This window comes from Ailuropoda melanoleuca, chromosome 8 (assembly GCF_002007445.2).
Source record: "Ailuropoda melanoleuca isolate Jingjing chromosome 8, ASM200744v2, whole genome shotgun sequence".
NCBI classification, from domain to species: Eukaryota; Metazoa; Chordata; class Mammalia; order Carnivora; family Ursidae; genus Ailuropoda; species Ailuropoda melanoleuca.
In genome coordinates this window covers 14,465,506-14,492,849 of record NC_048225.1, presented here as the reverse complement: position 1 = coordinate 14,492,849, position 27,344 = coordinate 14,465,506, and the positions used below count along the sequence as shown (strand labels likewise).

Below are 27,344 nucleotides of genomic sequence, written 5' to 3'. Positions count from 1 at the left end.
CTCTGACAAAATTAAGACCAAAAATCCGTAAGTAGCATCAGATTCAAAAGCTCCACGGACTGGAGTACGTGTGTGTGTGTGTGTGTGCGCGCGTGTGCACCGATGGAGAATACACAAAGAGGCACGGCACCTGTAATGTGGGGGAAGGCAACAAATACTCTCGGATAGATTGTTTTCTCTTAAAAAAAACATATCATTAATTTTTAAACTTAGATCCCGTTACATTATCTCGAATCAGCAAGGAGACACCAAAGTATGAGAGTCAAGAGTCTAATATAAACATTCATTTTATAATACTCTTTATTTGATTAAAGAATTTTCCTTCTTTGTGTACACTGGAATGTTATATTCCCTATGTATTTTACAGGGTTACAAAACGTCTCTCATTTTAAATATTACCCCAAAAGTAATTTCAGAAAAAAAAAAGTTGTGAACCTAAACAACTTTAAAAAAATCATATGGACAAGCAACTTTCAAACAAAACTGGATTAATAAGATTTCTTGCCTACTTAACTACATGACAGATTTCTTGTCCCAGTCCCCTTCCTCAAAAAAACCTCATGTGGAACCCAAGCCAGAGATAAGGATTCTTCCCTGACACAGTTAAGGGAAAGGGAAAGGCCAGAAATTTCTTTGGCAAACAATTCCATCCATGGCCATCTGTGTGTGACTGCTTTGCCTCGAGGACAGTACACTCTTTGCAGGGGAGGCCTGATGTTGTCCCAAGGGGGAGTGGTCTTCTTGAGCCAGCTGGAAGTGCAGCAGGTCACGTCGACATCTGCCTCTCCCCCCCACCTCCCCGTGGCTGCGGCCTAGCAGCAGCAGCCCCACAACCCTACCAAGTGCAACACTGAGTTAGAAGGCCAACGCTGGGCTGGCTGATGTAGCCTCCTCCATTGCACAAGCAGTGGATGAGAGGGGGCATGAGGACACTAGACAAAAAGGGCTCAAGGGACAAAAAGGAAGGACTTCAGAGACAGGAAAGACAGGAAAGGACTGAGAACACAGAGAAGAGCCAGGAAGAAGGAGGTGCTGAATTCAAGGACATGTGAATGGACCACAACGACCATGAGCTCTCATGCTTTGGCTGAAGTACCCGAAGTGCAGGGAACGAGAAGCCTGGGTAGCACCAGCAGCAGACAGGATTACCTGTGGATGTGAGAGCCCTCGCTGGACATAACCATTCGCCTCTCAGGCATCTTGCAAGTGGGGGCTGTGCCGTCTGAAAGCTGCTTCTCAGTGGTCTTTACTACTGGCACAAGTGGGATTCACAGTACTGTTTGAAACCGGAGGGGCACAACTGAAGGAAAACAACATGCAAAGGAATGGAGGGATGAGGGGACACAGGAAAAGGACAAAGTACATCCTTATCTGTTAACTTCTAGACCTCATACCCCTTAAGCAGTTCATCTGTATAGTCCAAAGATCAAGGATGGATTACATCAACCAGTTCCCAGGAGTGCCTGTTCGAACAGATACAATGCCTATATACTGAAGATCCCGGCACCTGACTGAAGGTACAGAAAGAGAAAAACTAAAGGTAAAGGAAAGGAGTACAAATGACTGAAATTTGCAGAGAAAAAGAGAAAAGAAAAAAGAAAATTTCCACAGAAAACTTTTAAAAAACGAAGTATGAAATGTAACCATATTTAGGGATTAAAACAAAGGAGCAACAATGAGGCAAAGGCAGAGAAGCTGTTTAACTGGGGGGCATTCTCTGGAGAGCGTGCTTTCCCGCTGGCCAGTAAAATCTGCCAAAGAAATCAGCAGCCTTTCCCTTTGTGTTTGTGTCTTTCTTTGCCAAATGATGTCTCTGTGACACTTGAACACTGAGGGTGAGTTGAGGGTCCTTGCGCGCAGAGAATCGTGCATTGTACCAGAAAAAATCGGTCTCCAATGGCTTGTAGATTTGGAAAAAACTCTTCAGCCACTGTTGGCTTCTTCTTTATTAATTTGAAAAATTTCCTTTCTGGTTCCCTCTTCTTGGTATTACAGGATTTCATACTTATCCACTAGGAAAGTGGTCTCTGTGGAAAACCGTACAGGACTGTTTCCATCTACCTGGGTCACTTTGGTAACCTAGGGAAACAAACAAAGAGTGAGGTAAAGCAGAGAGTGAGTCTCCAAGGTGCTGACTAAATTCTCAGGACAGAACAGATCAAATTACCTTAAAGCAGTATTAAAAATAACTCAAAAAAAACACTAAAAAATTTCAATTCACAACCGTGGCTTACAGCACCGCTCTTCCCCACCAACATGATTAACTTGCTTTCTAGATAGAAAAGACAACTGTTGGCATGAGATGTACAGTGGTATCAATTAAAAGATCTAGAATGAGTGGCCACTACCCAGATCCTGCCCCATAAAACCTATGAAGTTCACAGACATTTTATTAGGCTGATCAATTAATATTTTGACCCACAATGCAATATTCTAACTCTTCAACTTCCATTTGCCTGATTTGCTCTCCAAGTCTCATTAAGCTGCTCTATCACATTTATTCTCTAGATATGGCTGGGTCCTTCTATGAGATCTTATCTTTTTAATTATAAATGTCTAGTTTAATGAATTACCTATAACACTAGTGCCTCTAAAAGCATCAATACAATGCTTGAACAACTGGTTATATTTTTCTTTTTCTTTTTTCAAAAAGATTTTATTTATGTATTTGTTGCAGGGGGCACAAGCAGGGGGAGCGGCAGGCAGAGGGAGAAGCAGACTCCCCGCTGAGCAGGGAGCCCGATGCAGGACTTGATCCCAGGACCTTGAGATCATGACCTGAGCAGAAGGCAGATGCCCAACCGACCGAGCCACCCAGGCATCCCACCACTGGTTATATTTTCTAATGAGGTTTTCAGACAGTCCTACTCTTCGAATTGTCCCGAACAGGAACATGTACCCATTTCTATCTCATGTCTTGGTTTCAAGCCTGTACTCCAATATTGTTGAGCTTAATGCCAATAACTGAGAGTGGAGAGAGAGTGCTTTTTGGAATTATCCAACAGAGGAAGGAAACTGTAACCTCCCCAGCACTTATAAGAGAGATAGAGACCATCTGGGAAGATAAGATAGTGCCACAATAACAAGCAAATCAACAAGCCGGAGGGGAAAATGATAATATAAACTGGGTCCTTATAATGCAACTTCAAAAACAAGAGGAACAATGAGTTAAAAATAATGATCTAAAGAAATAGTTCACAAATATCTATTACTTTATCTAAAGGACAAGGTCTGCAAAAGAACTGGCTCGTGATGATCTGTATTAATGAAGGGAAGCTGTAACATAATCCAAATATTGTGGGGTTTTTAAAAAGATTTTATTTATTTATTTATTTACTTATTTATCTGAGAGAGACTAGGCGTGCTCACGAGCTGGGGGAGGAGCAGAGGGAGAGGGACAAGCAGACTTCGTGCTGATCATGGAGCCTGACTCCGGGCTCAATCCCAGGACCGACACCATGACGTGAGCTGAAACCAAGAGTCAGTGCTTAACCAACTAAGCCACCCAGGCGCACTGAATAATCCAAATATTGTATTCATTTGTATCAGAATAATTTCTGCAGGGAAGTCTTGCCTTCCAAATAAAAAACTTTCTTGGGGCGCCTGGTGGCTCAAGTGGTTGAGCATCTGCCTTCAGCTCAGGTCGTGATGTCAGGGTCCTGGGATCGAGGCCCAGATCAGGTTCCCTGCTCAGTGGGGAGTCTTCTTCTCCCTTTCCCTTTGCCCCTCACCCCCACTCGTGCTCTTTCTGTCCCTTTTCCTCTCTCAAATAAATAAATAATCTTTAAAATATAAAAATAAATACAAAACTTTCCATCCTTGAGTTCAAACCAAGTGACATATAAAAGGCATTACAAAACATACACACACACACAAAAACTAAAAAATTTCAAACATTAAAAAATAAAAGTCATTATAAAACCATGGGTTGGCTGTTTTAGTAAATGGCTTTTAAAATGTATGAGATTCTTAAAAAAAAAATTAGGCAACTAAGAGATATAAATCTTGCACAACTCATAAGTACTTTTATATGTATTCATATTCAGTTTCTTTACCTTGTCTGATCTATAGAGGAAAACGGAGTCAGAGAGGAGAGGAATTTGACCAAGATCATACGCTTAGAGTTAATAACAGAATCCGCAGGGAATACCAGCTTTTCTGATTTTTTCTCTTTAAAGTAAGCTCTACGTCTGCTTTGGGCTCAGGGCATGATCCTGGTGCTCTGGGATCGAGCCCCACATCAGGCTCCTCTGCTAGGAGCCTGCTTCTTCCTCTCCCACTCCCCCTGCTTGTGTTCCCTCTCTCACTGGCTGTCTCCGTCAAATGAATAAATAAAAAATCTTAAAAAAAAATAAATAAATAAAGTAAGCTCTAGGCCCAACATAGGACTTGAACACATGACCCCAAAGACCAAGAGTCACATGCTCTATGGACTGAGCCAGCCAAGCCTCCCAGCTTTTCTGACTTTTGATGCCATGCTGTTTATCTGGCATCCATCCTACCACTTTCCCCATATGTGCTCTCGATTAAAAGGGGATACCTGTATGTTACAGTAGTTTCTTTTGGAGACGAAGGAGACTTGAACAGGGAAGAAGTCGTTGGGCTGCCCAGCAATGCTGAACTCGAGGCTGCCACTCTTATTTTTGGCATCAATCACTGGCAGGCACCACTCCAAGGTATTTCGTCGGCTGTCATGTCGATACTCGCCATCAATCTCCCCAATCACCGGTGCACCCACGCCAGATCTGTCATGACAAACACCTATGTCACCTTAGCAGTCCAGAGCTGGAAGAACTCTGCCAAGGAAAACCAGTCTCGAATTTGATTATGCTCCTCAAATTCTGCCCACTTTTTTATGGTCCTAGGAAAAAAATGAGGCTTTCTAGTAACTTTAAGGATCAAAGTCCTAGCACTTTGGCCAAGGGTCTCTCACTCACTGCCTTTATAGATACAGATTACATGCAACCACAGGTAACTGGCAGAGATATCCACGGGCTGCTCCAGCTTGTGGATTAGATCTGGACCTAGCAGGGGACCGAGACTGACAAATATGTGAAGTGGGATATATTTCCAAAAATTCTGCACCAAGGGTTTGTTGCCTTGTCAAGAAGGAATTTGAACAAACTGCAGCTCTCTTTATAGGTGACAATGGGGGGAAGCAGGTTGACTCTAGTGGCACAAAACCTTATATACCATTATGTGGTTATTTAGAATGGAAATGAATTTGGGCCTTTGAGAAGATGTCTTCAAAAGATTTTAGAATGTTTCAAAACCTGTACTTGATGCTGGTGGGTCTGATTTACAATCCAGTAAGTGGACTTTTTTTTAAAGAGTTTATTTATTTATCTGCGAGAGAGACAGAGATCGCAAGAGAGAGCAGGAGCTGGGAGGAGAGGGTTCAGAAGCAGGTTCCCCGCTGATCAGGGAGCCCAACTCAGAGCTCAATCCCAGGACCCTGGGGACCGTGACCTGAGCCAAAGGCAGATGCTTCATCGACTGAGCCACCCAGTGTCCCAGTAAGTGGACTTTTATGATAAGTGAAAACACAATCACCCCTGCCCAGAATGTGAACATGATGGGAGAAAGAGACACATAGCTGTCCTTAATCTGCCAGAGAACCAGGGCTAGAGTTAGGATGAACTCTGCACCCCCACACATGGCTGATAGGCAGAGTCACCCACTCCTATGCACTGCAAATTTACCATCTTTTCATTCACCAGTGCCATTCAATGCTTGCATTAGGGGCAGAGTAAATAAGGCAGACAAAGAGAAGAATTTAATGGGGATAAACATGATCAGCTCTTCCCTATCAATTCTATGGTCCCAGTTGTATATATGTTTCTTCTCTCTGCTCTTCTTCCAATTCTGATCTCTCAAATTTGATCAGTTCTAGACAACAGGGTAAAATGTTGTGTAAGGAAGGGTCTCTTCTGGAGACTCCTGCAAAAGTGAACTAAGACACAGGAAACCACCATAACCACAATTATAGGGTAGATGGAGAGGCCTAAAAATTGTGGCATCCTTAAAATAGCCTAGTAAAATAAATCTTGACAAAATAATACCCACACCTGTCACCAACACCCAGGTTCCTACAATGGTTCAAGGCAGCCATCTATTGTTCTGAAAGAATAACTAAGCTGTGAAGAATAAGACAGTTACTCCAATAAAGCAGAGATTGATAATGAAGCTTATTTTTTAAAATGGAAAAATAGGAAAGACAAAAAAACAGACCTGGCCATGTAAACGTCTGAATTATCACAAAGGAAACAAAACTACAATTAACTGAGTGATATGACAGTAAAGATACACTAAGAATACACTTATTGGGTGTTCATAATTACACGCTATACTTAATCATGGGGGGCAGGTACTGAGAGGTAGAGGAGAGGAGCTGGATTCATTGGTGATAATAATAATAGGGCACACTCACTGGAAATGCTAGTGAGATAAAGTTAAGGGAAAGAGTATTTCCAGATGATCCCAGAAAGTAGACCATTTAAGCACACATTAAAAACTTACTGGAACAAACGAACTAAATAAATACCTTACTGGAACTAATCTTCTGGGGGTGTTGGACATTTTCATCATCTTAATTGTGGTGACAGTTTCACAGGTATATACATGTCAAGATGTATCAAATTGTACAACTTAAATATGTGTAGTTTACTGTATGTCAGTTATACTCAATAAAACTGTTAGAAAATTTATGAAAACTAATGTAAACGTGCTCTGGCAAGAATCAATAGTTCTCTTGAACTCATCTTTAGCTGCAAGTTTAGAGAGCCAAGTGAAAGAGAAAAAATTCAGTCTGACAGATTCAATTTCTGAGTTGCAAAACAAAACCAAGACCTTTTTTTTTTTTTGACTGAGAAGTGGCTCCTCCTTCTGGAAGTCTTCATTACTACAAGAACAAACACAGGCCCAACATCTGGAAACACAGCTCCAGAACTACAACAGGCTTTCAGTTGGTTTTAAAAACAGTAAAATCCATTCCTTTTAGCGTGTACAGCTCAACACCCTTTGACAAACGTATGTAATCTTGTAAACACCATCACAGTCAAGTCATAGAACATTTCCACTGTCCTCGAAAGTTCTCTGGTGCCCCGTGGCAGTCAACTGCCGCCTTCTCCATCTCCTGATTTCTGTTCCAAGAGTATTACATTTCCCCAATGTCGTATGTGCATACAGTATTGTGGACTTTTTTAACTAGTTTCGTTTACAACAGGCCTTTTTAAGAAGCAGATTATCTTAGAATGGATGGTCACCTAAGTGCTGCCTCCAAAACAAGTTCCAAAAGACTACTGCTATAAGCCCAGTAAAAAAAAAATGACGACGTGGGGGACACCACTTACGGGAGCGGGATGGTGATAATCACATCATTCAGTTCTAAATTTTCCTCTTGTAGCTCGTATTCTATGTTGACATCACAGCCATTTCCACTCTCTGAGGGCCAGCAATTAACTGAGAAGAAAAGCAAAGCAGGAATACTCTTAAATATTAGAAAACGAGTAGAGAAAAGTTTAGACCGCAAATCAAAGCTGACAGCTAGCCGCAGGCCTTAAACTTCCTAGTATAATTAAATATTCTAAGTGACAGTTTTAAAATTAAACCTATTAAAAAAATGAAAGCTCATGATTAAAATACACAAAATGCAGCACTGAGCCCATTTTGAAAGAAAGTCATTTTGTTAAAAAGAATTTTGCTCTGGCAATGAAGATAAGCACAAGGCAGGGCTGGTTCTAGTTCTCAGTGCAGACTAGCTTAGTGGGACTGGCCAGAAGCACTTACTTGTCAGTGGAATAAAAGACTCTTCTGTGGTTTGTAGTCTCCACTTTAGCACCCCTACGTCACTGTTCACTGGAAATGACTTCTCTGGATTCTTCAGGCCAATGAGAGATTCTGCAGTGAAAAGTTTTTTATCCACATTTGGATGGGTCTGAAATGAAAAGCAAAAGAAAACTTCTGAGGTTCAGGCATGATAAGATAGGAAATAAATTCCCTTTGGTCTTACACGGTCCATATTCTAAACATCTGAGATAGAGTACCATGGGGTGCCTGGCTGGCTCTGCTGGCAGTGGAGCAGGCAACTGTTGATCTCGGGGCTCTGAGTTCAAGGTCCATGTTGGGTGGAGATTACATAAAAATAAAATCCTTAAAAAATAAAAATAAAATAGAGTACCTAAAAGAATGCCAATTCCTTTTGATTTGAAGAATGATGTCCCTTCTTTAAAGACTTTTAAAAAGATTTAAGACATTTTAAAAATAGGAAATGGGGGCACCAGAGTGGTTCAGTTTGTTGAGTGGCTGACTCTTGATTTCAGCTCTGGTCATGATCTTGGGGTCATGGGATCAGGCCCCACATGGGGCTCTGTGTTCGACAGGGAGTCTGCTTGAGATTCTCTCTCTCCCTCTGTCCCTCGCCCGCCCCACACTTGCGCATGTGCAATCTCTTTAAAATAAATAAATAAATCTTTTAGGGGCATCTGGGTGACTCAGTTGGTTAAGCACCTGCCTTCGGCTCAGGTCATGATCCCAGGGTCCTGGGATCAAGCCCCACATCAGGCTCCCCGCTCAGTGGGGAGCCTGCTTCTCCCTCTGCCCCCTAACTCGTGCTCTCTCATTATCTCAAATTAATAAAATCTTTTAAAAAATAAACTAAATCAATTAATAAATAAAGCTTTTAAAAAAATAGTAATCAAAAAAAGTAACTTCAACTCTAAGGCATTTTGTTTGTAATTGAATAAGTTAATAATTTTTTAACTGAAAAAGCTGAAGACCTTTAACCAAGTTCTTTCTAAAAATACTTCACAGGAAACAACATCATGGTAGGGCCAAGCAAGCCAAGTAGAAGACTGCTGATCAGATGCCTGGGTCATGTAGCAATCCTGGCCTTACAGTCAGAAGGCAGGAGAGGGAAGAGCTCTGTGGAAAGTTTAGTTGCAATTTTGCCCAGAACACTAAAGTTGTTCAAACTCAGGCCAACTAAGATGGATTAATCTTTAAAAAGAAGTCATATTAAGAGAGAAAAGGGAGGGGGTGCCTGGGTGGCTCAGTCGGTTAAGCATCTGCCTTCGGCTCAGGTTATGATCCTGGAGTCCCAGAATCAAGCCCAGTGATGGGGTCCCCACTCAGTGGGGAGTCTGCTTCTTCCTCTGTCCCTCACCCCACTCGTTTTCTCACATAAATAAAATCTTTAAAAAAAAGAGAGAGAGAAAAGAGAAAAGAAAGAACTCCTGAACAGTAGCCTACATATACTTTAAGAGCCAGCAAAGCTGTTGTCTCAAAACTGTATGCACTGGGGTGCCTGGGTGGCTCAGGGCGTGATCCCGGGGTCCTGGGATCGAGCCCCGCATTGGGCTCCCTCCTCTCTCCCTCCCTCACTGGCTGGCTGTCTGTCAAATAAATAAATAAATAAAATCTTTTATAAAACAAAACAAAACAAAAAACAAACTGCAAGTACTACTTCCAAAAGACAACTCTGTGCTGATTATGGGGCAAAAACGGACCAAAAAAAACGAATTCTTCCCTGAAAATGCTTTGTTCTTGTGACAAGAAATACAAGATCAACCATTTAAATAAAATGTGACAAAACAACTGTAATAATACAAAGAAGTTTCATACATATCCAGGTAGGGGTAACATACAGATTTAGCGTTGGTAACTTTTCAAAAATACCACCAGATATTGCCCTTCAGGGGCACCTGGGTGGCTCAGTTGATTAAGTTTCTGACGTCAGCTCAGGTCATGATCTCAGGTTCCTAAGCTTGAGACCCATGGCTGGCTCTGCACTCAGTGAGGAGTCTGTTTCTCTCCCTCTTCCTCTGCCCCCCACCCCCACTCTCACGCACACTCCTGCTCTCTCTCTCACTCAGTAAATAAATCTTTTTTAAGTTTTTTTTTTTTAAGATTTTATTTATTTATTTGACAGAGAGAGCGCGCACAAGCAGGGGGAGCTGCAGGCAGAGGGAGAGGGAGAAGCAGGCTCCTCACTGAGCAGGGAGCCCAACATGGGGCTCAATCCCAGGACCCTGGGATCATGAGCCGAGACGAAGGCAGATGCCCAACCGACTGAGCCACCCAGGTGCCCCAAAATAAATAAATCTTTAAAAAATCTTTGTCATTTTGAAAAAACTGTATTTCAAGCAATATCCTGAATTATTTTACTCTTTGCATAATAGAAACACGTAAGCATCTATCTCTGTCTTTGTTAATGAGTATGAAGTCATAATTCGATTTCAAAATGACCTTTCATTCAATTCCACTATTAAAAGTCTATTATAATACAACTGCTGTCAGTTGCTCTCAACCCACCTGGTAAGAGATTTACTGCCTCAAGGTATCCACTGTATGTAATAAATTAACTTCTTTCCTAGGCATCTGAAATGGCACTAGTTTTAATTTTCTATGTTCTGTGGTTCACATGAGAAACTTCAGCTGAGAAAGACTGTGCTAGGCAGACAAACGGAAGTCGTTTTTTTAAAGATTTTATTTATTTATTTAAGAGAGAGAGAGAGATAGCAAGAGAGACAAGCAGGGGTGAGGGGCAGAGGGAGAAGGGGAAGCAGACTCCCTGCTGAGCAGGGAACCTGACACGGGGCTCGATCCCAGGACTCTGAGATCATGACCTGAGCTGAAGGTAAACACTTAACAGCCTGAGCCACCCAGGAGCCCCAGAGAGGCCGGAGTCCTAATACTCCCTTATCTGAAGCCTTTACACACCTGTAGCTGCACCCCTTTCTTATCTTCATTTTCCACATGAAGACGAATTCGGCCAAATTTATCATCTGAGATCCTAAGCATGATCATGCCATGCAATTCCATATTCTGCAATCCTCCATCCCGTCCACAAGTCAGTGTGATCTTTTCCTCAATCTTCATGTGCACACTGTAGAGAAAAAGTAATCAATTTGTTCATAAAGGTAGAAACCAGAATTCCTTTCTCCAGGGTTTAACGGTGATTAGCCATCAACAACTTATTTTAAGGTGCTGTTGCTGTATGTACAGAATTTAAAGCATTATACCCTTTTATCCTACAGACAAGTTCCCACCTGTGCAAACAGTATAGTAATTATTCACTGAAGAACTGTTTACAATAGCAGTTTGGAAATAACTTACATATCCATCAGTAGGGAACTGCTTAAAAACATAAAAGTATATCCACAAAAATTAATACTAAGCAGTTGTGAAACAAGAGGTACAACTGAAAATGCTTTTCATTTGAAAATAATTTCAAAAATCAAAAAATTAAAATTATACCAGGAATACATTTATACCTTTTTAAAATGCTGTTAACATTTTATCCATCATTTATCATTTGCATACTCCCTACAACTATTATTTGATTTTTTTTTTTCCTGATCCACTTAGAGGCAGATTATACACATCTGGCCCTTTACCCCTAAACACTTCAGAGTATGTCTTGTGAGAACAGGGATATTCTCTTACATAACCACAGTACTGTTATTAACTTTGCAAACTGACATCGATACTTTCTCTACTCTACCATCCATATGCCAATTCAGTCAGTTGACCTAGTAATGTCCTTTAAAGTAGTACAAGATCCCAGGGCGCCTGGGCGGCTCAGACTCTTGATTTCTGTTCAGGTCATGATCTCAGGGTCCTGGAATCGAGCCCTGGATTGGGCTCCGTGCTCAGTGCAGAGTCTGCTTGGGATTCTCTCTCTCCCTCTGCTCCTCCCCCCACTCACGCACATTCAGTGTCTCTATGAAATAAATCAATGAATAAAATGTTTAAAACAGAAAAAAATAAAGTAGTACAAGATCCAGTCTAGGATAAAGTATTACATTTAGATGTCATGTCTTTATAGCTTCAAAGAAGGATGTTCTCATTTCCAAAATAAGAGTGATAAAAGTAACTGGAAAATGTGTCTAGCATGCTACCACTTATGTATAAAAAAAATGAAAACTTAGGTATGTATGTTTTTATTCACCCACATATAGACTATACTTCTCAGAAGAATACACACCAAAAAACTAGTTCCTACTAGTTGCCTCCAAAAAGAGAAACTTGCCTGGCTGAGTGGTAGAAAGACTTCTTATTTTAATACTTTTTCCCCTTAGATTTAATTAAATTAATTTATTTATTTAAGTAAGGAGGGTGAGGAGCAGAGGGAGAGAGACAAGCAGACTCCACAACTGAGCACAAGCCTGACATGGTACTCAATCTCATGACCCTGAGATCACAACCTGAGCCAAAATCAAGAGTTGGACACTTAACGGGCTCAGCCACCCAGGGGCCCCTGTAATACTTTTTTTTTTTTTTTAAAGATTTTATTTATTTATTCAACAGAGATAGAGACAGCCAGTGAGAGAGGGAACACAAGCAGGGGGAGTGGGAGAGGAAGAAGCAGGCTCATAGCGGAAGAGCCTGATGTGGGGCTCGATCCCACAACGCCGGGATCACGCCCTGAGCCGAAGGCAGACGCCTAACCGCTGTGCCACCCAGGTGCCCCCCCGTAATACTTTTTGAACCTTTAAAATTTTGAACTACATGAATGTATAACCTAATAAAAAAATAAGTAAAATAAAAAGTGCTGCTGCTCTGGGCAATTACTAAGTATAATCTATCCATATTTTTTTACTAAAACTATTTTTAAATGGATGAGCAGCAGACACTAAAAAGAATATTCTGGCATCCTTCTTTGTTCCAACATATAAGTCTACCCAGAAACAAAGGCATGATACACAAGACCAGAAAGGAGTGTATCTTAAAACAACGCAGGGTTGGGCACCTGAGCGGCTCAGTCCGTTGAGCCTCCAACTCTTGGTTTTGGCTCAGGTCATGATCTCAAGGTCGTGAGATGGAGCCCCACACTGGGCTCCACGCTGAGCAGGGAGTGTCTGCTTAGGATTCTCCCCCTCTGCCTCTGTCCCCTCTCCTGGTCATGCACACACAGGGTCCCATTTACTTTCACACGTTTGCTCCATGCTCAAGAAGTATTTCATCATTTAGAAAAGAGTCTCAAGTCCTCTCTAATACATAATGGTTTCCAACATCTTTTTAAAATAGTGCTAAGACTCTGTCTCACTGAAAGCAACCACTAGGAATAGCACAGGGGCTTCAGTGATTTCAGAGATTTATCTCAATGTAACCCTGCTCATCTCATACAGAACAGCACATACAAAATACTGCTATGCACACCTGATAAAAGTATCCTCTCAGACTCATCTTTCACTTGACCCCAAAACCATCAGCAACAGTGGAAGTCTGGGCTTCAAGACAAGAAATCTGAGTCAGGAATATGTGAACTTGATAACTAAAAACGTTACAAACCAGTTCTGAGATAAGAGACAAATCAAAATATTCTATATACTCAGGACACCTGGGTGGTTCAGTCAGTTAAGCATCTGCCTTCGACTCAGGTCATAATCCCAGGGTCCTGGGATCGAGGCCCACATTGGGCTCCTTGTTCAGCAGGGATCCTGCTTCTCCCTCTGCCTGCCGCTCCTCCTGCTTGTGCTTTCTCTCTCTCTCTCTGACAAATAAATAAAATCTTAAAAAAAAAAAATCTATACTGGGTTCAAGTAATGAAAAGGCAAAAGATATTAGGTTAATTTGCTGTTACAGATATTTATATTATAAATTTTGTATTAAAGATTGGGTCCCCCTAAAGTTTAATTAAAAGAAGACTTGCCAAAATACAGCACAGGGGCCACCCCAGCTCTAGCCCTCTAATTCAAGTTCACTTTAAGAGACCAGGCACACACTAGGCATAAAGACAAGTTACTTTCATTTTTTTTAAGTTTTATTATTTTTTTATTTCAAATTTTTATTTAAATAAAGTTTTATTTAAGTACTCTCTACAACCCACATGGTGCTCGAACTCACAACCCCGAGATCAAGAGTCGCTGCTCCACCAACTGAGCCAGCCAGGTGCCCCAAGACAAGTTACTTTTATTTTTTTTAAAGATTTTATTTATTCATTCGACAGAGAGAGAGACAGCCAGCGAGAGAGGGAACACAAGCAGGGGGAGTGGGAGAGGAAGAAGCAGGCTCCCAGCGGAAGAGCCTGACGCGGGGCTCAATCCCAGAATGCCAGTATCACACCCTGAGCCGAAGGCAGACGCTTAACAACTGAGCCACCCAGGCGCCCCGACAAGTTACTTTTAAATTTAGCCAGCACACTGGGGTGCCTGGGTGGCTCAAACAGCTAAGTATCTGACTCTTGATTTCAGCTCAGGGCATGATCTCAGGGTCGTGAGACAGAGCCCCAAGTGACCCCATGTGGGACTCTGCACTAAGCTGGGAATCTGCTTGAAAATCTCTCCTCCTCCCTCTGCCCTTCCCCATGCTTGTGCGCATGCACTCTCTCGCTCATAAAATCTTGGGGGAAAAAAAATCCCTCTCCCTTAGCACCCCTCCACGCACACACGCTCTAAAAACAAAAACATAAACCTAGCAGAGTTAATAAAAGGTAAGTTCTAAACTCCACAGAAAATAAATAGCTGAGAGCCCCCAATCATGAGTAACAGGGAAATAAAAAGACCCCATGTTAAAATCTAGGATATACTGTAACTCTTTTCAAATCTGGAAAAATTAAAAGATACACAAAAAAATTGTAATGCATTGAAATAAACATTTTTACACATTATGTGATTTGTAACATTTTTATACATTATGTGATCTGCTCTTACTCAAAAAGTTACTGCTTACCTTTCCATATTAATAGGTGGAGCATGCACTTTGGTTACTTCGGAAGTACGCTTGCCCATATTTGAGGACATGATAGTTTCACCTTCAGATTTCAATTTGTCCACAAAATTATCTACTTCCTTCCCTTTGGCTCCAAGTTTCAAAGCCTTGCTGGGGCCTGAAGGCCTAAGTGGAAGAATAAGAGATAACAAAATAAGAAAAACATCACGACTAAAAAACATTAATAACCCCATAGCATCCAAGCTTTCCCTGAAACTGTTCTTTAAGAAGAATGTGAAGATCTCAAGGGAAAAACCCAAGCATCCTAAGGTTCAGTGGAGCACTAGACTATTTCCCGTGGAAACTGGCAGCTGAGTCACTATTAATACGTAAGTTTCAGGTGCCTAGGTGGCTCAGTCAGTTAAGCGTCTGCCTTCAGCTCAGATCATGAGCCCAGGGGCCTGGGATCAAGTCCCGCATTGGGCTCCCTGCTCAGGGGGAAGTCTGCTTCTCCCTCTCTGCCTCCCCCTGCTTGTTCTCTCTCTTCCTCTCTCTCTCCTTCTAATAAATAAATAAAATTTTTAAAAAATACATAAGCTTCAAGGACCTAAAGACCAAAGGTACATTTACATAAGCACACATGATCAAATAAAAACTTTGTACTTTGCATCCTGATAAATATACCCGTGCATAAACAAACTCTTGCATATACTTTCAGGTACTTCACAGATTCTCCCAGAAATCCATTCACACCAAAATTAAAAAATCAATGTTCCATAAACAGTTAAATATCCCCTCTTCTCCCAAAATAAGGCAACTCTCATAGTATAATTTGTAAAAGAAACCTCTTTTACACAAAAAATCCCTCACCACATTCGGATTTCTCCTTTACCCTTTTATTATGTAGCCAAATTTAATATTACCTCTTACTTCATCAAGTCACTCATTATTTTCAACTTGCCCAGAAATCACATATCACTCCAAAATATACACATTCAGCCTTCATCTGCCGTTCTAGGGTTGGTGGTGATACACTGAGTTATACCTGGCTGGTGCAGGTGCCACTTTTGGTTTATCGGTTTCGATGATGGTCTCTGTGATCATGGCAGCTGTGCCGCCTCCAGATACTGCAGAGCTTCCAAATCCTCCAAATCCTGGGGCTTTTTTGCCCTGTCTCTCTGCATCTCTTCGGGCCTGTTGTAATTCCTTCGCTTTACGTCGCATCTCAGCCTTGGCTTCACGTTCTTGAGTCTACAAAAAGATACATCCAGGGATGTGGCTGAGTACAATCTATACTAGCAAATGAGAACGGGAAAACAGTAAAGGCTAAAAGAAAGACAAACAAACAAGAAGTCCCGAAGACGACCCTATTTATTTACCTCTCTAACTGCTCTGAACACCTTCTCCTCATGAGAATCCATTTCCGTGAAGGTTCTGATCTGTGCCAGGTTCACATTCTCCCGGTATCCCAGGGCAACAATTTCATCAAAAGCAAAAATTAAATCAAAACAGTGCTCTGATATCTCATTCTCCTCTAAGGCTCGGCAATACTCAGGGATCTAATCGTGGGCAGCAATGGAAAAGAAAGATTTAAAATTTATCAGCATTTATGTTTCCCAAGTCTTATGCTTTAACATACACACATTTCAAAATATAAAATAAAATAAAAAAAAAATAAATAAAATAAAATAATTTCAACAAAACCTGAATCCCTTTGTAGCCCCTCTATTCTTTTTTTTAAGCAAGACTTTGGCATAAAGTCTGTGTTTGTGTGTGTGTGTGTGTCTGTGTGTGTGTGTGGTGTCTGTATCAGTAAGCCTTACCTAACGAATATGATCTAAAAATATGGACAAACAAGTGTCAGAACCACAAAAACAGACTGAAGCTACCACTGAAGAACTAGGAAACAGAAGGTCAGTTTGCACGTTCTCTTTTGGGATACTTACAGTCTAGGAGGACACACAGTGTCTGCTGAATGAATAAGGGGCTGTTAACGAACTGCTGGGTTGGGGGGCACGCAGCATGCAAGCTGACAAGCATCAGCTGCTTTGGGGAAAAAACAGTTTCACAGTGAAAATTTAAAGCAGAAAACTATGACCCACTATTACAAAAGGACTCTTACCACTCTTGAGAAAAGCCTCAGGGTCTCCAGATCTTCTAAGATGTTACTATTTTTGGTAGTGATCAGCACCATGTACAGCTTCTCCATAGGCTGGTAGACATACCTTACACTCTCTGTTTCAACAAATGTATGTTGTTTTCCAGTGTTCATGAGCTTTGGAAAAGCTGCTAACAAGCCCTCAATTCGAGTGCGGGTCATCTCCACAAATTGTCGGGAAACAATAGCCTTTCCTGCTTTCGTGCAGACTGCTGCTGCCAACAGCACCTGCCAGGAACATACACATAAGTAAGTACTAATTACTTCTTCACATCTGTTTTCTTAGCATCTTCAGACCTTCCACAGAATGACACACTCAGTTACTCAGTGACGTGACTATTAGAATGCTGACTTTCAAACTCTACTTCATTGCTCTTTTAACTCTAGTACATAATTCATAAAATACAGCTACAGTGGAGCAAAATGGAACTATCAGTCCTATTTTTCAATAACCTACCTTAAGAATAGCTTAGTTAAGGGAAAAAAAAAAAACTTTTGCCAAGTCTACAAATACAACTGTTAAAAGATTTCCTAGACTCAGAGATGGGTTGCTTTCTGCTTTGGCAGACCCATAAAGAATAGTTCAAACTTTTTCTAAGAACAGAAATCTCCACAGCGAAAAGAGAGGTCTGACCCGGCAGATTAAAGGTTTATATAGGAGAAGCCCCTGATCTTTCCTTTCTTCTATCTTTTGTTCTTTGATTAATAACCCAATCCCACACCTCTACATAAGTAAACAATCTGTAAAATGAAAAACTAAATGACTCAATGTTTCACACAGGTTTCGACACCTGTCAGCGATCAAGAGCAACAGCCCTTTTTTCCTAGTCTGGCATTCTTTAGACAAAACCAAGCACCAGGGGTGCCGGGGTAGCTCAGTCAGTTAAGCATCTGCCCTTGACTGCTCAGGTCATGATCCCCTAGCCCTGATTTAGGCTCCCTGTTTGGCAGGGAACATGTCTCTCTCTCTCCGCTCCCCCTGCTTGTGCACTCTCTCTCTTAAGTAAAGAAATAAAATCTTAAGGGGTGCCTGGGTGGCTCAGTCGTTAAGCATCTGCCTTCACTTCAGGTCATGATCCCGGGGTCCTGGGCTCGAGCCCCGCATCGGGCTCCCTGCTCAGCGGGAGCCCTGCTTCTCCCTCCCCGACTCCCTCTGCTTGTGTTCCCTCTCTCGCTGTGTCTGTCAAATAAATAAAATCTTAAAAAAAAAAAAAAAACTAGGACCAAAGGAAGAACAAGAGGCCTCAAATGCTATTAGCAGGGGAGTAAGAAAATTAAGTACAGTGTTCATTGTTTCTGCAGGGCAGAATCCCAAGAATTCACAAATACTAGTAACATTTTGGAAGCCTCAAAGCTTCAATACAATCTCTGAATTACCAACATCTCACTGGTCAGGCTTCTCAGCTTTACAGAAACCTGTCTTCTACAAGTGAACGACTTGAAGAAAAAAAAAGTTAGTCAATTCAAATATTCTTACAGTCTAAGTACATCAAAACAGTTCTATAATAATTATAGAACACAATGTCCTTATCCATCAAGAACTGGTAATTAGGTATTTGGGAGATAATTACCATCATGTTTATTTCCAAGCAGCTAGGTAAAAACAATTTATATTGGAAAAGTGATCTGTATCTTGTACAGATGATTTCCCTCTCAAATGGATTTTTATTTTTACTACTATCAACTCTACACTGAAATTTAATTATCCCAGCTTAAAATTACTTTTATGCTGTACAGAATTAAAAAGTTTTTAGCTGTTCCCATAAGCAGCCTGAGGTGATCTCTGAAAATGATTCACTATTCACTTGACCCATACAACCCTACAAAATCATGCAAATTAAGAGGTTCAAATCTTCATGTTCACTTTAAGAACACATGTGAAACCTTCCAGGGCATCAAGGGTATGTATATGTGAAAGCCACCAAGTATCAGAAGGATGTCACTTCATAGAAGCAATACGTGCCATCCTGCCACTATAATGGTGGAGGTGGTAGGTGTGCCCAAGCCAAGAAGTGGGGCTGGACACAAGGTCGGTGGCCCAAAGGACTGCTGAATTTTTACTGCAAATGCTTAAAAATGCAGAGAGTAATGCTGAACTTAGGGGTTTAGACGTAGATTCTCTGGTCACTGAGCACATCCAGGTGAATGAAGCCGTCAAGATCCAACAAGAACGTACAGAGCTCGTGGTCAGATTTACCCAGACGTGAGCTCTCTCTGCCCCACTGAGAGGATCCGTACTGAAAAAGAGGAGAGTGTTCCTAAACCAGAAGAAGAGGTTTCACAAAGAAAAAGATATCCCAGAAGAAACTGAAGAAACAAAGACTTATGGCCTGAGACTAAATTCTGCATAAAATAAATGCAAATAAAACTAAAAGCAGGGAGAAGAAAATTAAAAGCAGGGAAAAGTTTTAAAAAAATGTCTTAAATCAGGGTCGCCTGGGTGACTCCGTTGGTTAAGCATCTGCCTTTGGCTCAGGTCACGATCCCACAGTCCCTGGATCGAGCCCTGCCCAGCTCCCTGCTCAGCAGGGAGTCTGCTTCTCCCTCTCCCTGCCACTCCCCCCTGGCTGTGCTCTCTCTGTCAAATAAATAAATAAATAAATAAATAAAATCTTTATTAAAGATTTTATTTATTTGACAGAGAGAGACAGCAAGAGACAGCAAGAGAGGGAACACAAGCAAGGGGAGTGGGAGAGGGAGAAGCAGGCTTCCCGCCAAGCAGGGAGCCCGATGTGGGTCTCGATCCCAGGACCCTGAGATCATGACCTGAGCCAAAGGCAGACGTTTAATGGCTGAGCCACCCGGGTGCCCCAATAAATAAAATCTTTTTTAAAAATGTCCTAAATCATAAATACTCTTAGGGAGAATCTTGTTTTGTAAATTAATTACTTTTAAAAAGAGCAGAAAATATTTTAGGCATTTAGAGAGGTACAGAGTATAAAAACTACCAGTTGATTACTTTAAGGATAGCAAATAAGCTAGTTTGAAAGTCCAAAACCAGTCACTTTCCCCCAGATATTTATATATATTTAAAATAAATAGTTTTGTACTCAAGAAATGTACTTTTGCCATCACTGACTACTTGGGAGGTTTTTGTCATCACCTACGTATGAGGCAAGAGGATATACTGAGGATGGTAAAGGATACCAGAAAAAGAATAAAAATACGAGATGGTTATAACACATATCTCTCAAAAGAAATCCTCCATTCCATGTCTTTAACTTTATTTATTTTTATCTTGGCTATAGATTTTTATTTTTTAATTTGGTTTTATTAAGATATAAATGACATATATAATTGTAAGGTATTTAAAGCATACACTGTGGCAATTCCCTGTCTTTAAATTAATTAATAATATGAAATCATGTTTCTTCAAATAAGGGAAGGATAATTTCTGATACATAAATAATGGTAATATTTTAATCACTAAGGAGACGAAATTGACCTAAAATTATTACCAGGACGAGTTATTTGTTCAGAAAGCTAAAACCACGGGGCATCTGGGTGGCACAGTCGTTAAGCATCTGCCTTCAGCTCAGGGTGTGATCCCAGAGTCCTGGGATCGAGCCCCACATCAGGCTCCTCTGTTGGGAGCCTGCTTCTTCCTCTCCCACTCCCCCTGCTTGTGTTCCCTCTCTCGCTGACTGTCTCTCTGTCAAATAAATAAATAAAGTCTTAAAAAAAAAAAAAAGAAGGCTAAAATCAAATATACTCAAGAAATTCAATTTCACATTAATTTTTATCATAGGAGATTCATGTTTCAACCATCTACATATTTCTGGCAAAAAAATTTTTTTAAATAAAAATGTCATCATTGTTTCAGCTTACTCATGCCAAGCAGGTAAGTCTCTGTACTGGTCAATGAAGGCTTACATGCCACATATGTCCAAATAAGTAAGATTTCTGCCCCAAAATTATCCCTGAGAAAACAGCTGTACTGCATAAAAACTTGTTCATAGCAGCATTATTCATAATAATGAAAATAAGCTAAAAAGTAAAAACCCAAAGTCCAGTGACTGATGAATGGATAAACAAAATGTGGTCTACCCATACAATGGAATATTATTCAGTCATAAAAATAAATGAAGAACATGGATGAACTTTGAAAATATTGTGCTAAGTGAAAGAAACAAGACACAAAAGGCCACATCTCACATGATTCCATTTATATGAAATATCCAAAATAGGCAAACCCAGAGAAGAAAGTACATTAGTGGTTGCCAGAGGCTGGAAAAGGGGAAATGAGGAGTGCCTGCTAATGAGTATGGGGTATCTCTTTGGGGTTATGAAAATGTTCTAAGCTTAGATAGTGGTGATGGTCATAAAACTTCGTGAATATACTAAAACATCTATTGAATCATATAACTTAAAAGGCTAAATTTTATGGTATGTGAATTATATCTCAATTAAAAATAAAAAAGAGGGCAGGGGCACCTGGCTGGCTCATTCAGTAAAGCTTATGACTCTTGGTCACAAGACTGGGGCGCATGGGTAGCTCAGTCGGTTGAGTGTCTGTCTTTGGCTCAGGTAATGATCTCAGGGTCCTGGGATCGAGCCCTGTGCTGGGCTCCCTGCTCAGTGGGAAGTCTGCTTCTCCCTCTCCCTCTGCCCCTCCTATAAAAAAAAAAATTATGCTTTGATCAATTGGGGGATTTGAGTATGTAAAGACGAAGAAACAGTGGGGTAAAATAGTAGGACCTAAGCAGGAAAACTCTGAGACTCTGTTTGAGTCATTCCATTATACAGGTACAAGCAAAATAAGGCTCCCAAAGTAGGACCACAGTGCCCCACATTCAGTATGGCTCTAAACCTCGAAATACCCAAGACATCACAATCAGAGGGTCCATTAAGTTCACACAGGTTTCTATCCACTATGTTCTTCATGTCACCTCTGGAACATATGGTCACCTCTAAACAAGATAAATTTAACCTATTCTGCATTAATATTCATTTTCTTTCTTTTTTTTTTTTTTAAGATTTTATTTATTTAGTTGACAGAGATAGAGACAGCCAGCGAGAGAGGGAACACAAGCAGGGGGAGTGGGAGAGGAAGAAGCAGGCTCATAGCAGAGAAGCCTGATGTGGGGCTCGATCCCATAATGCCAGGATCACGCCCTGAGCCAAAGGCAGACGCCCAACGAATGCACCACCCAGGCGCCCCAATATTCATTTTCTTAAATGCCTTGAAATAATAAAGCTTCCTTTCACATCAGTGTTTACCAATGTTTAACAATTATTAAAATACAGTATACACTAAAAGGTAAGTTAATTTTTCCAACTCTAATTTGATTTTCTTTGGGGAAGAATGAATATGTATGATTCTCTACAAAGTCGTTTTATTTACTTACTCTTTACATTTTTGGAAAAGAACATTTAAACCTAACAGGACCCTTCAAGAGCCCTTGACTGTTTTTATAGACGTAGATACTGAGGGCCCAAGTTATACGATCTCTCCAGGATTGTTTAAAAAAAAAAAAAATCCCCGTTAAGTTGAGCTTTGTCAAACAACTATTCTTCTTCTTTTTTTTTTTTTTAAGATTTTATTTATTTATTCGGCAGAGATAGAGACAGCCAGCGAGAGAGGGAACACAAGCAGGGGGAGTGGGAGAGGAAGAAGCAGGCTCATAGCGGAGAAGCCTGACATGGGGCTCGATCCCACAACGCCGGGATCACACCCTGAGCTGAAGGCAGACGCTTAACCGCTGTGCCACCCAGGCGCCCCAAGCAACTCTTCTTTTAATAATACTTATAACGGTTTGAGTATTCCATCATATGTATGGATTAAATAACAACTCTCTTCTACCCAGATTTAACTACATGAGTCAGAGTTCTTTGAGTAAAGAAACCTAAAGAATTAGGTTTCTGTTCTGCCTCTGTCACTAATTATGTATTGCATAAGTCACTTAACTGCTTCCCCAAAATAGAGGTTAGTTTATATGAAATCTAAAGTGCCTCTGCATCTTTATGATTCTACAAGTTAAGCATCTGAAAACTTTACGGCAACTAAAAATGTACAGTACCTCCACTTTACACCCACTGCTCCAGTAGCAACTACTTCAGAACAGTATCTTACATTAACCCGGAGCTGCTAAAAGGAAGCACCTTATCAAAACAAATCATGTGTGCGCACAGTGTGTGTGTGAGACAAGCTGCAGTACCATCCCTTCATCCCCACTAGTGACAGAGGTCCAAGAATAACAGGTAGTAATTCAGAATAAACATGCATAATTCTCTAAAGAAAAAAAGCCAAAGATTTCCTCGAACCTCTAAAACGCTTTCATATTCCTCACTTCCAGATCTAGGCAGTATTTTCTCCTTTGTAATTTACTGCAATGAAGATATACATTGTCATATACACGTATATTCATATATACATGATTCATGATCATATTAAGGGTAGTTTCTACAACTGTCATAGAGGACCATTTTGTCTTTCCTGTTTCCATGAGAGAATCAGAGGGAAGATTACAATAAAATCTAGATCACATACAAAACCTAAAACTTGGAAAGTTAGTGAGAGTTTTAAGCTCATCACAAGCTTCTTGTAGAGAATAAAAATAGAAGGACATTGTTCTCGGTTTCTGCAGTAAACTTTCTATTTGGAGAATAAATAGATGGCAAGTCAATGAAAATTCAAGAAAATCATTTTCATTCTTTGCTGTCCTCTCAAACAACAATCAAAAAGATACATAAAGAAAACAAAAGCTGTGCAGCTGCTCCATTATATACAAAAGAAAATAAAAGCAATAATAACCCCCTAATTGGGGACTGACATTACTGTGCAGGATTTCAGTTTTCACTCTCAGTATGTACAGCTCGTCCACACAAACCCAAACCTAGCTTTCTAGTAACTAATGACTTTTGGAACTGAATATCATCATTTATATTGAATGTGTCCACTCTAGTTTATTCATTGCTATGCTGAGTGAATAAGAACAGCATTCTGTAGGTAAGCAAAGATCTTATAGATTGTTGCTACCATGAGACTTCATATTGTTTATTCAAGTTTAAATTTATTGGGGCACCTGGGTGGCTCAGTCGGTTAAGTGTCTGACTCTTGATTTTGGCTCAGGTCATGATCTCAGGGTTGTGAGATCAAGCCTCATGTCCAGCTTTGTGCTGGGCATGGTGCCTACTTTAGATTCTCTCTCTACCTCTGCCCCTCCCCTCCCCCCCCAAATAAATAAATCTTAAAACACACACACACATTTAAATTTATTAAGACAGAGAACCGATTATAATACCTAACAAATGTTAAGAAAATAAGAATATGGGGGAACCTGGCTGGCTCAGTTGGTGGAATGTGTGACTCTTGATCTCAGGATTGTGGGTTCGAGCCCCGCACTGTGATTGCTTAAAAATAAAACCTTTAAAAATTAAAAATAAAGAAAGAAAGAAATTAGAAAAAGAAAAAATGTCATTAATTTGCAGAAAACCAGAAAAAAGGTCAAATCTAAAGATGCCTTTTTTTGTCCTTCATTTTAAGCCACTTGTTTTTGCATTTGTTCATTTACTTCCTCTACTAGGACTTCCTAATATAGGACATTTTGTGCTAACTTCAGTAGCTAAAGCCAAAGGAAATTTTTCAAAAATCAACATTTATTACACCTGAAACTAATGTTTTTGTTTTGTTTTTTTAAAGATTTATTTGAGAGAAAGAGCACGTGCACATGGTGGGGAGCAGCAGAGGGAGAGGGAGAGAGTCCCAAGCGGACTCCACACTGAGCACAGAGCCTGACTCAGGGCTCAATCTCAGGACACCGAAATCATGACCCAAGCAGAAACCAAGGGTTGGACACTTAACTGACTGCACCACCTAGGTGCCCCCTACCTGATGCTAATGTTAACATTGTGTGCCAACTTTAAAATTTTGAAATAAAGGAAAATGATATACCTACAAAAAAAATAAATAACTAACATTGACGTACTGATATGTGCAATTTACTCTGAAATGCATTAAAAAAAAAAGCTGAAGAGAGGGCTGGCTGGCCGATTAAATGAGTGATAAAACAACTATAGTGAAATGTTACAGAATTTAGCTACTGTTCATAGGGGTGTTCACTGTGAAATTGTTCCAACTTTTTTAGATGTTTGAGAAGTTTATAATAAAATGTTCAGGAAAAATCAACTTTCAGAAGTTTTATTTTATTATTATTTTTTTGTTATATTGTTTTAGGTAGGCTCCACGCCCAATGTGGGGCTTAAATTCACTACCCTGAGATCAAGAGTCACATGCTCTACCGACTGAGCTAGCCAGGCACCCCAACTTTTTCAGAAGTTTTCATACAACTTTTAGATCCAAGAAATCTTACAAAATGTGCCCTATTTGGACAATTCTACTGTCCAGGGATCTCTCTGTAAAGGAATAAATCAGACAATTCTACTGTCCAGGGATCTCTCTGTAAAGGAATAAATCAGTCACATGCTCTACCGACTGAGCTAGCCAGGCACCCCAACTTTTTCAGAAGTTTTCATACAACTTTTAGATCCAAGAAATCTTACAAAATGTGCCCTATTTGGACAATTCTACTGTCCAGGGATCTCTCTGTAAAGGAATAAATCAGACTCAACAGATCAGAATGTACTGAATTTTTCTCCAGAGTACACCAATCTGGGTATCTGGATCATGCCAAGTCCCATATAATNTTACATCAGAATGTACTGAATTTTTCTCCAGAGTACACCAATCTGGGTATCTGGATCATGCCAAGTCCCATATAATTTAAAAAATATACATATTTATACACGACACAACTGTATATATATGCATACATGTCCAAATGACAAGCAAACATATTTTATGCTTATCACTCAATGCCTAGGGCTTTACCATCTCTCAGTTATCAAAGAATTGAAAACATTAAGTTCCAAGAACTTTCAACAACAAGATTTTTGTAATTATCTATATTTGGTTTATATAATACAAGGCTTTAATTTTGCTATTAAAATCATAATACACTCCAAAATGCACTACAAATACAACCAGGATGTAAACAGAAAAGGAGTTAAAAAAATCACTATCCAAATACTGAGCCTCCTAGTGGAAATGAACAAAGAAGTTTTTGGAAAGTTTATGACCAACAGTAAAGTTTTGTGAGGCAAACAGTCTGGATGTAATTTATTTGCCTGAAGTGGAAAACAGAAGCTTTCAGTGGTTTAAAGACCAAGCATGAACGCCACCCCACCACCCCACCACCATCCAAGTTCTTATCTAAAAAGGTTGTCAGAACTTAGTATGATTGGCACCAAATTATACTGTCATCTCAAGTGCGCAGGAAGATGCTTTAAACCAACTAGTAATCTATTAACTACAGAATTTTAAAAAACCTTCAAAAGACTGAAAGGCAGAAAGTACACTAAAAATAAATTACTAGCTCATTTGAAACCAAAGAATTTCTCCTCGTTCATAAATATCCAAACTGTCGTGATAAAGCAAGATTTAGTGGAATCAGCACTGTTGTTTAGTCTGTCCCACCCTTATACAGATTAATTTTCTCCATCTCTACCACAGATGAAAACACAAAGATAACGCATCTGAAGGCAAGTAACAGGTCCCCGGATATAACCCCTTCTTACTCCTCCTGTCAGACTTCTGATTACGATATGCCACCAACACATCTGACTTCACCCAAACAGTAAGTTCCTTGAAAACAGAAAGCCTGTGTTCGCTATTACTCGCTCACCTTTTCCCAATGCTCCGTATACCGCATATACTCACTAACACTGACAAATGGACACACCTAAATTCTGTAGAAGTCGTGGAAGGTTTCAGGGACACCTGAGTCCTACAAATTAGTGTTAGAAGTTACTCCTTCCTGTTCTATGCCTCCTTTCGAACTTTCCTCTATTTCCCCCTTCCGAACAAACAAAAGAAGCCCCGAACACCAATGGATTTGGATTTCGAGTATCACGGGCCTACCAAACACCGGAGATGAGAGGAGAGCTGATTCCCTAAGAAAGGGAGCCCCCCAAGAGAAGCCCAACCGGCGCCCATGAAACCCGCCGGGCACTAGCGCCGAGGTGCGACGTCTGCAGCGCGAGGGTCCAAGCTACACCACTACGAGGTTCTCGAACAGCAAACACCCCGGGCCCAGAAGAGGTGGGTGCCCAGCTGGGTGGGGGGATGGGGTGTGGGCGCAACGGGAGAGGGACTGCCGGCATATCCCTCGGATCTCCCGGGAGGCCGGGCACAGGGCGGGGAAGGCCACACTGCTGCGGAGCCCCGAGGGAAGCGCCCGGCTCCAGGCCCTCGGGGCGGGACTCCTCGGCCCCAGCACCAGGCCGTCCGCAGACACAACGGCCGACCGAAGCCGGACCCTGGGAATTCGGCCCAGCTCGAATCTTACCATGGTGAGGACGGTGGGGGGGTTCACCCGCGCTTCCCGCTCCACTGGGGCTGGGGTCAGGGGAAGGGGAGCACCGGCCGCTCTGGACCTGCTGCCCCCCTGTCAGGAGAGGCTACCGCTTTGCCTCTTGCCAAGATGGCGGCCTCGAGCCACGTCTCCAACCGGAAATGGCGCGGGTCAAAGGGCGG

General features: G+C 41.0%; 1 protein-coding gene and 1 pseudogene across 1 annotated transcript; one reads left to right on the top strand and one right to left on the bottom strand.

Annotated features, from left to right (window-relative positions):
- Positions 1-282: 282 nt before the first annotated feature.
- Positions 283-27,314, bottom strand: ARCN1 (archain 1). The gene is made up of 10 exons (XM_002927870.4): positions 27,157-27,314; positions 16,775-17,038; positions 16,032-16,211; positions 15,698-15,903; positions 14,674-14,838; positions 10,720-10,885; positions 7,789-7,936; positions 7,353-7,461; positions 4,541-4,745; positions 283-2,079 (listed from the first exon to the last, which is right to left on the bottom strand). The coding sequence occupies exons 1-10, from the start codon at positions 27,157-27,159 to the stop codon at positions 1,990-1,992; spliced, it is 1,536 nt and encodes a 511-aa protein (XP_002927916.1). The 5' UTR covers positions 27,160-27,314; the 3' UTR covers positions 283-1,989.
- LOC109490980 lies at positions 18,600-19,144 on the top strand (annotated as a pseudogene).
- Positions 27,315-27,344: the final 30 nt, after the last annotated feature.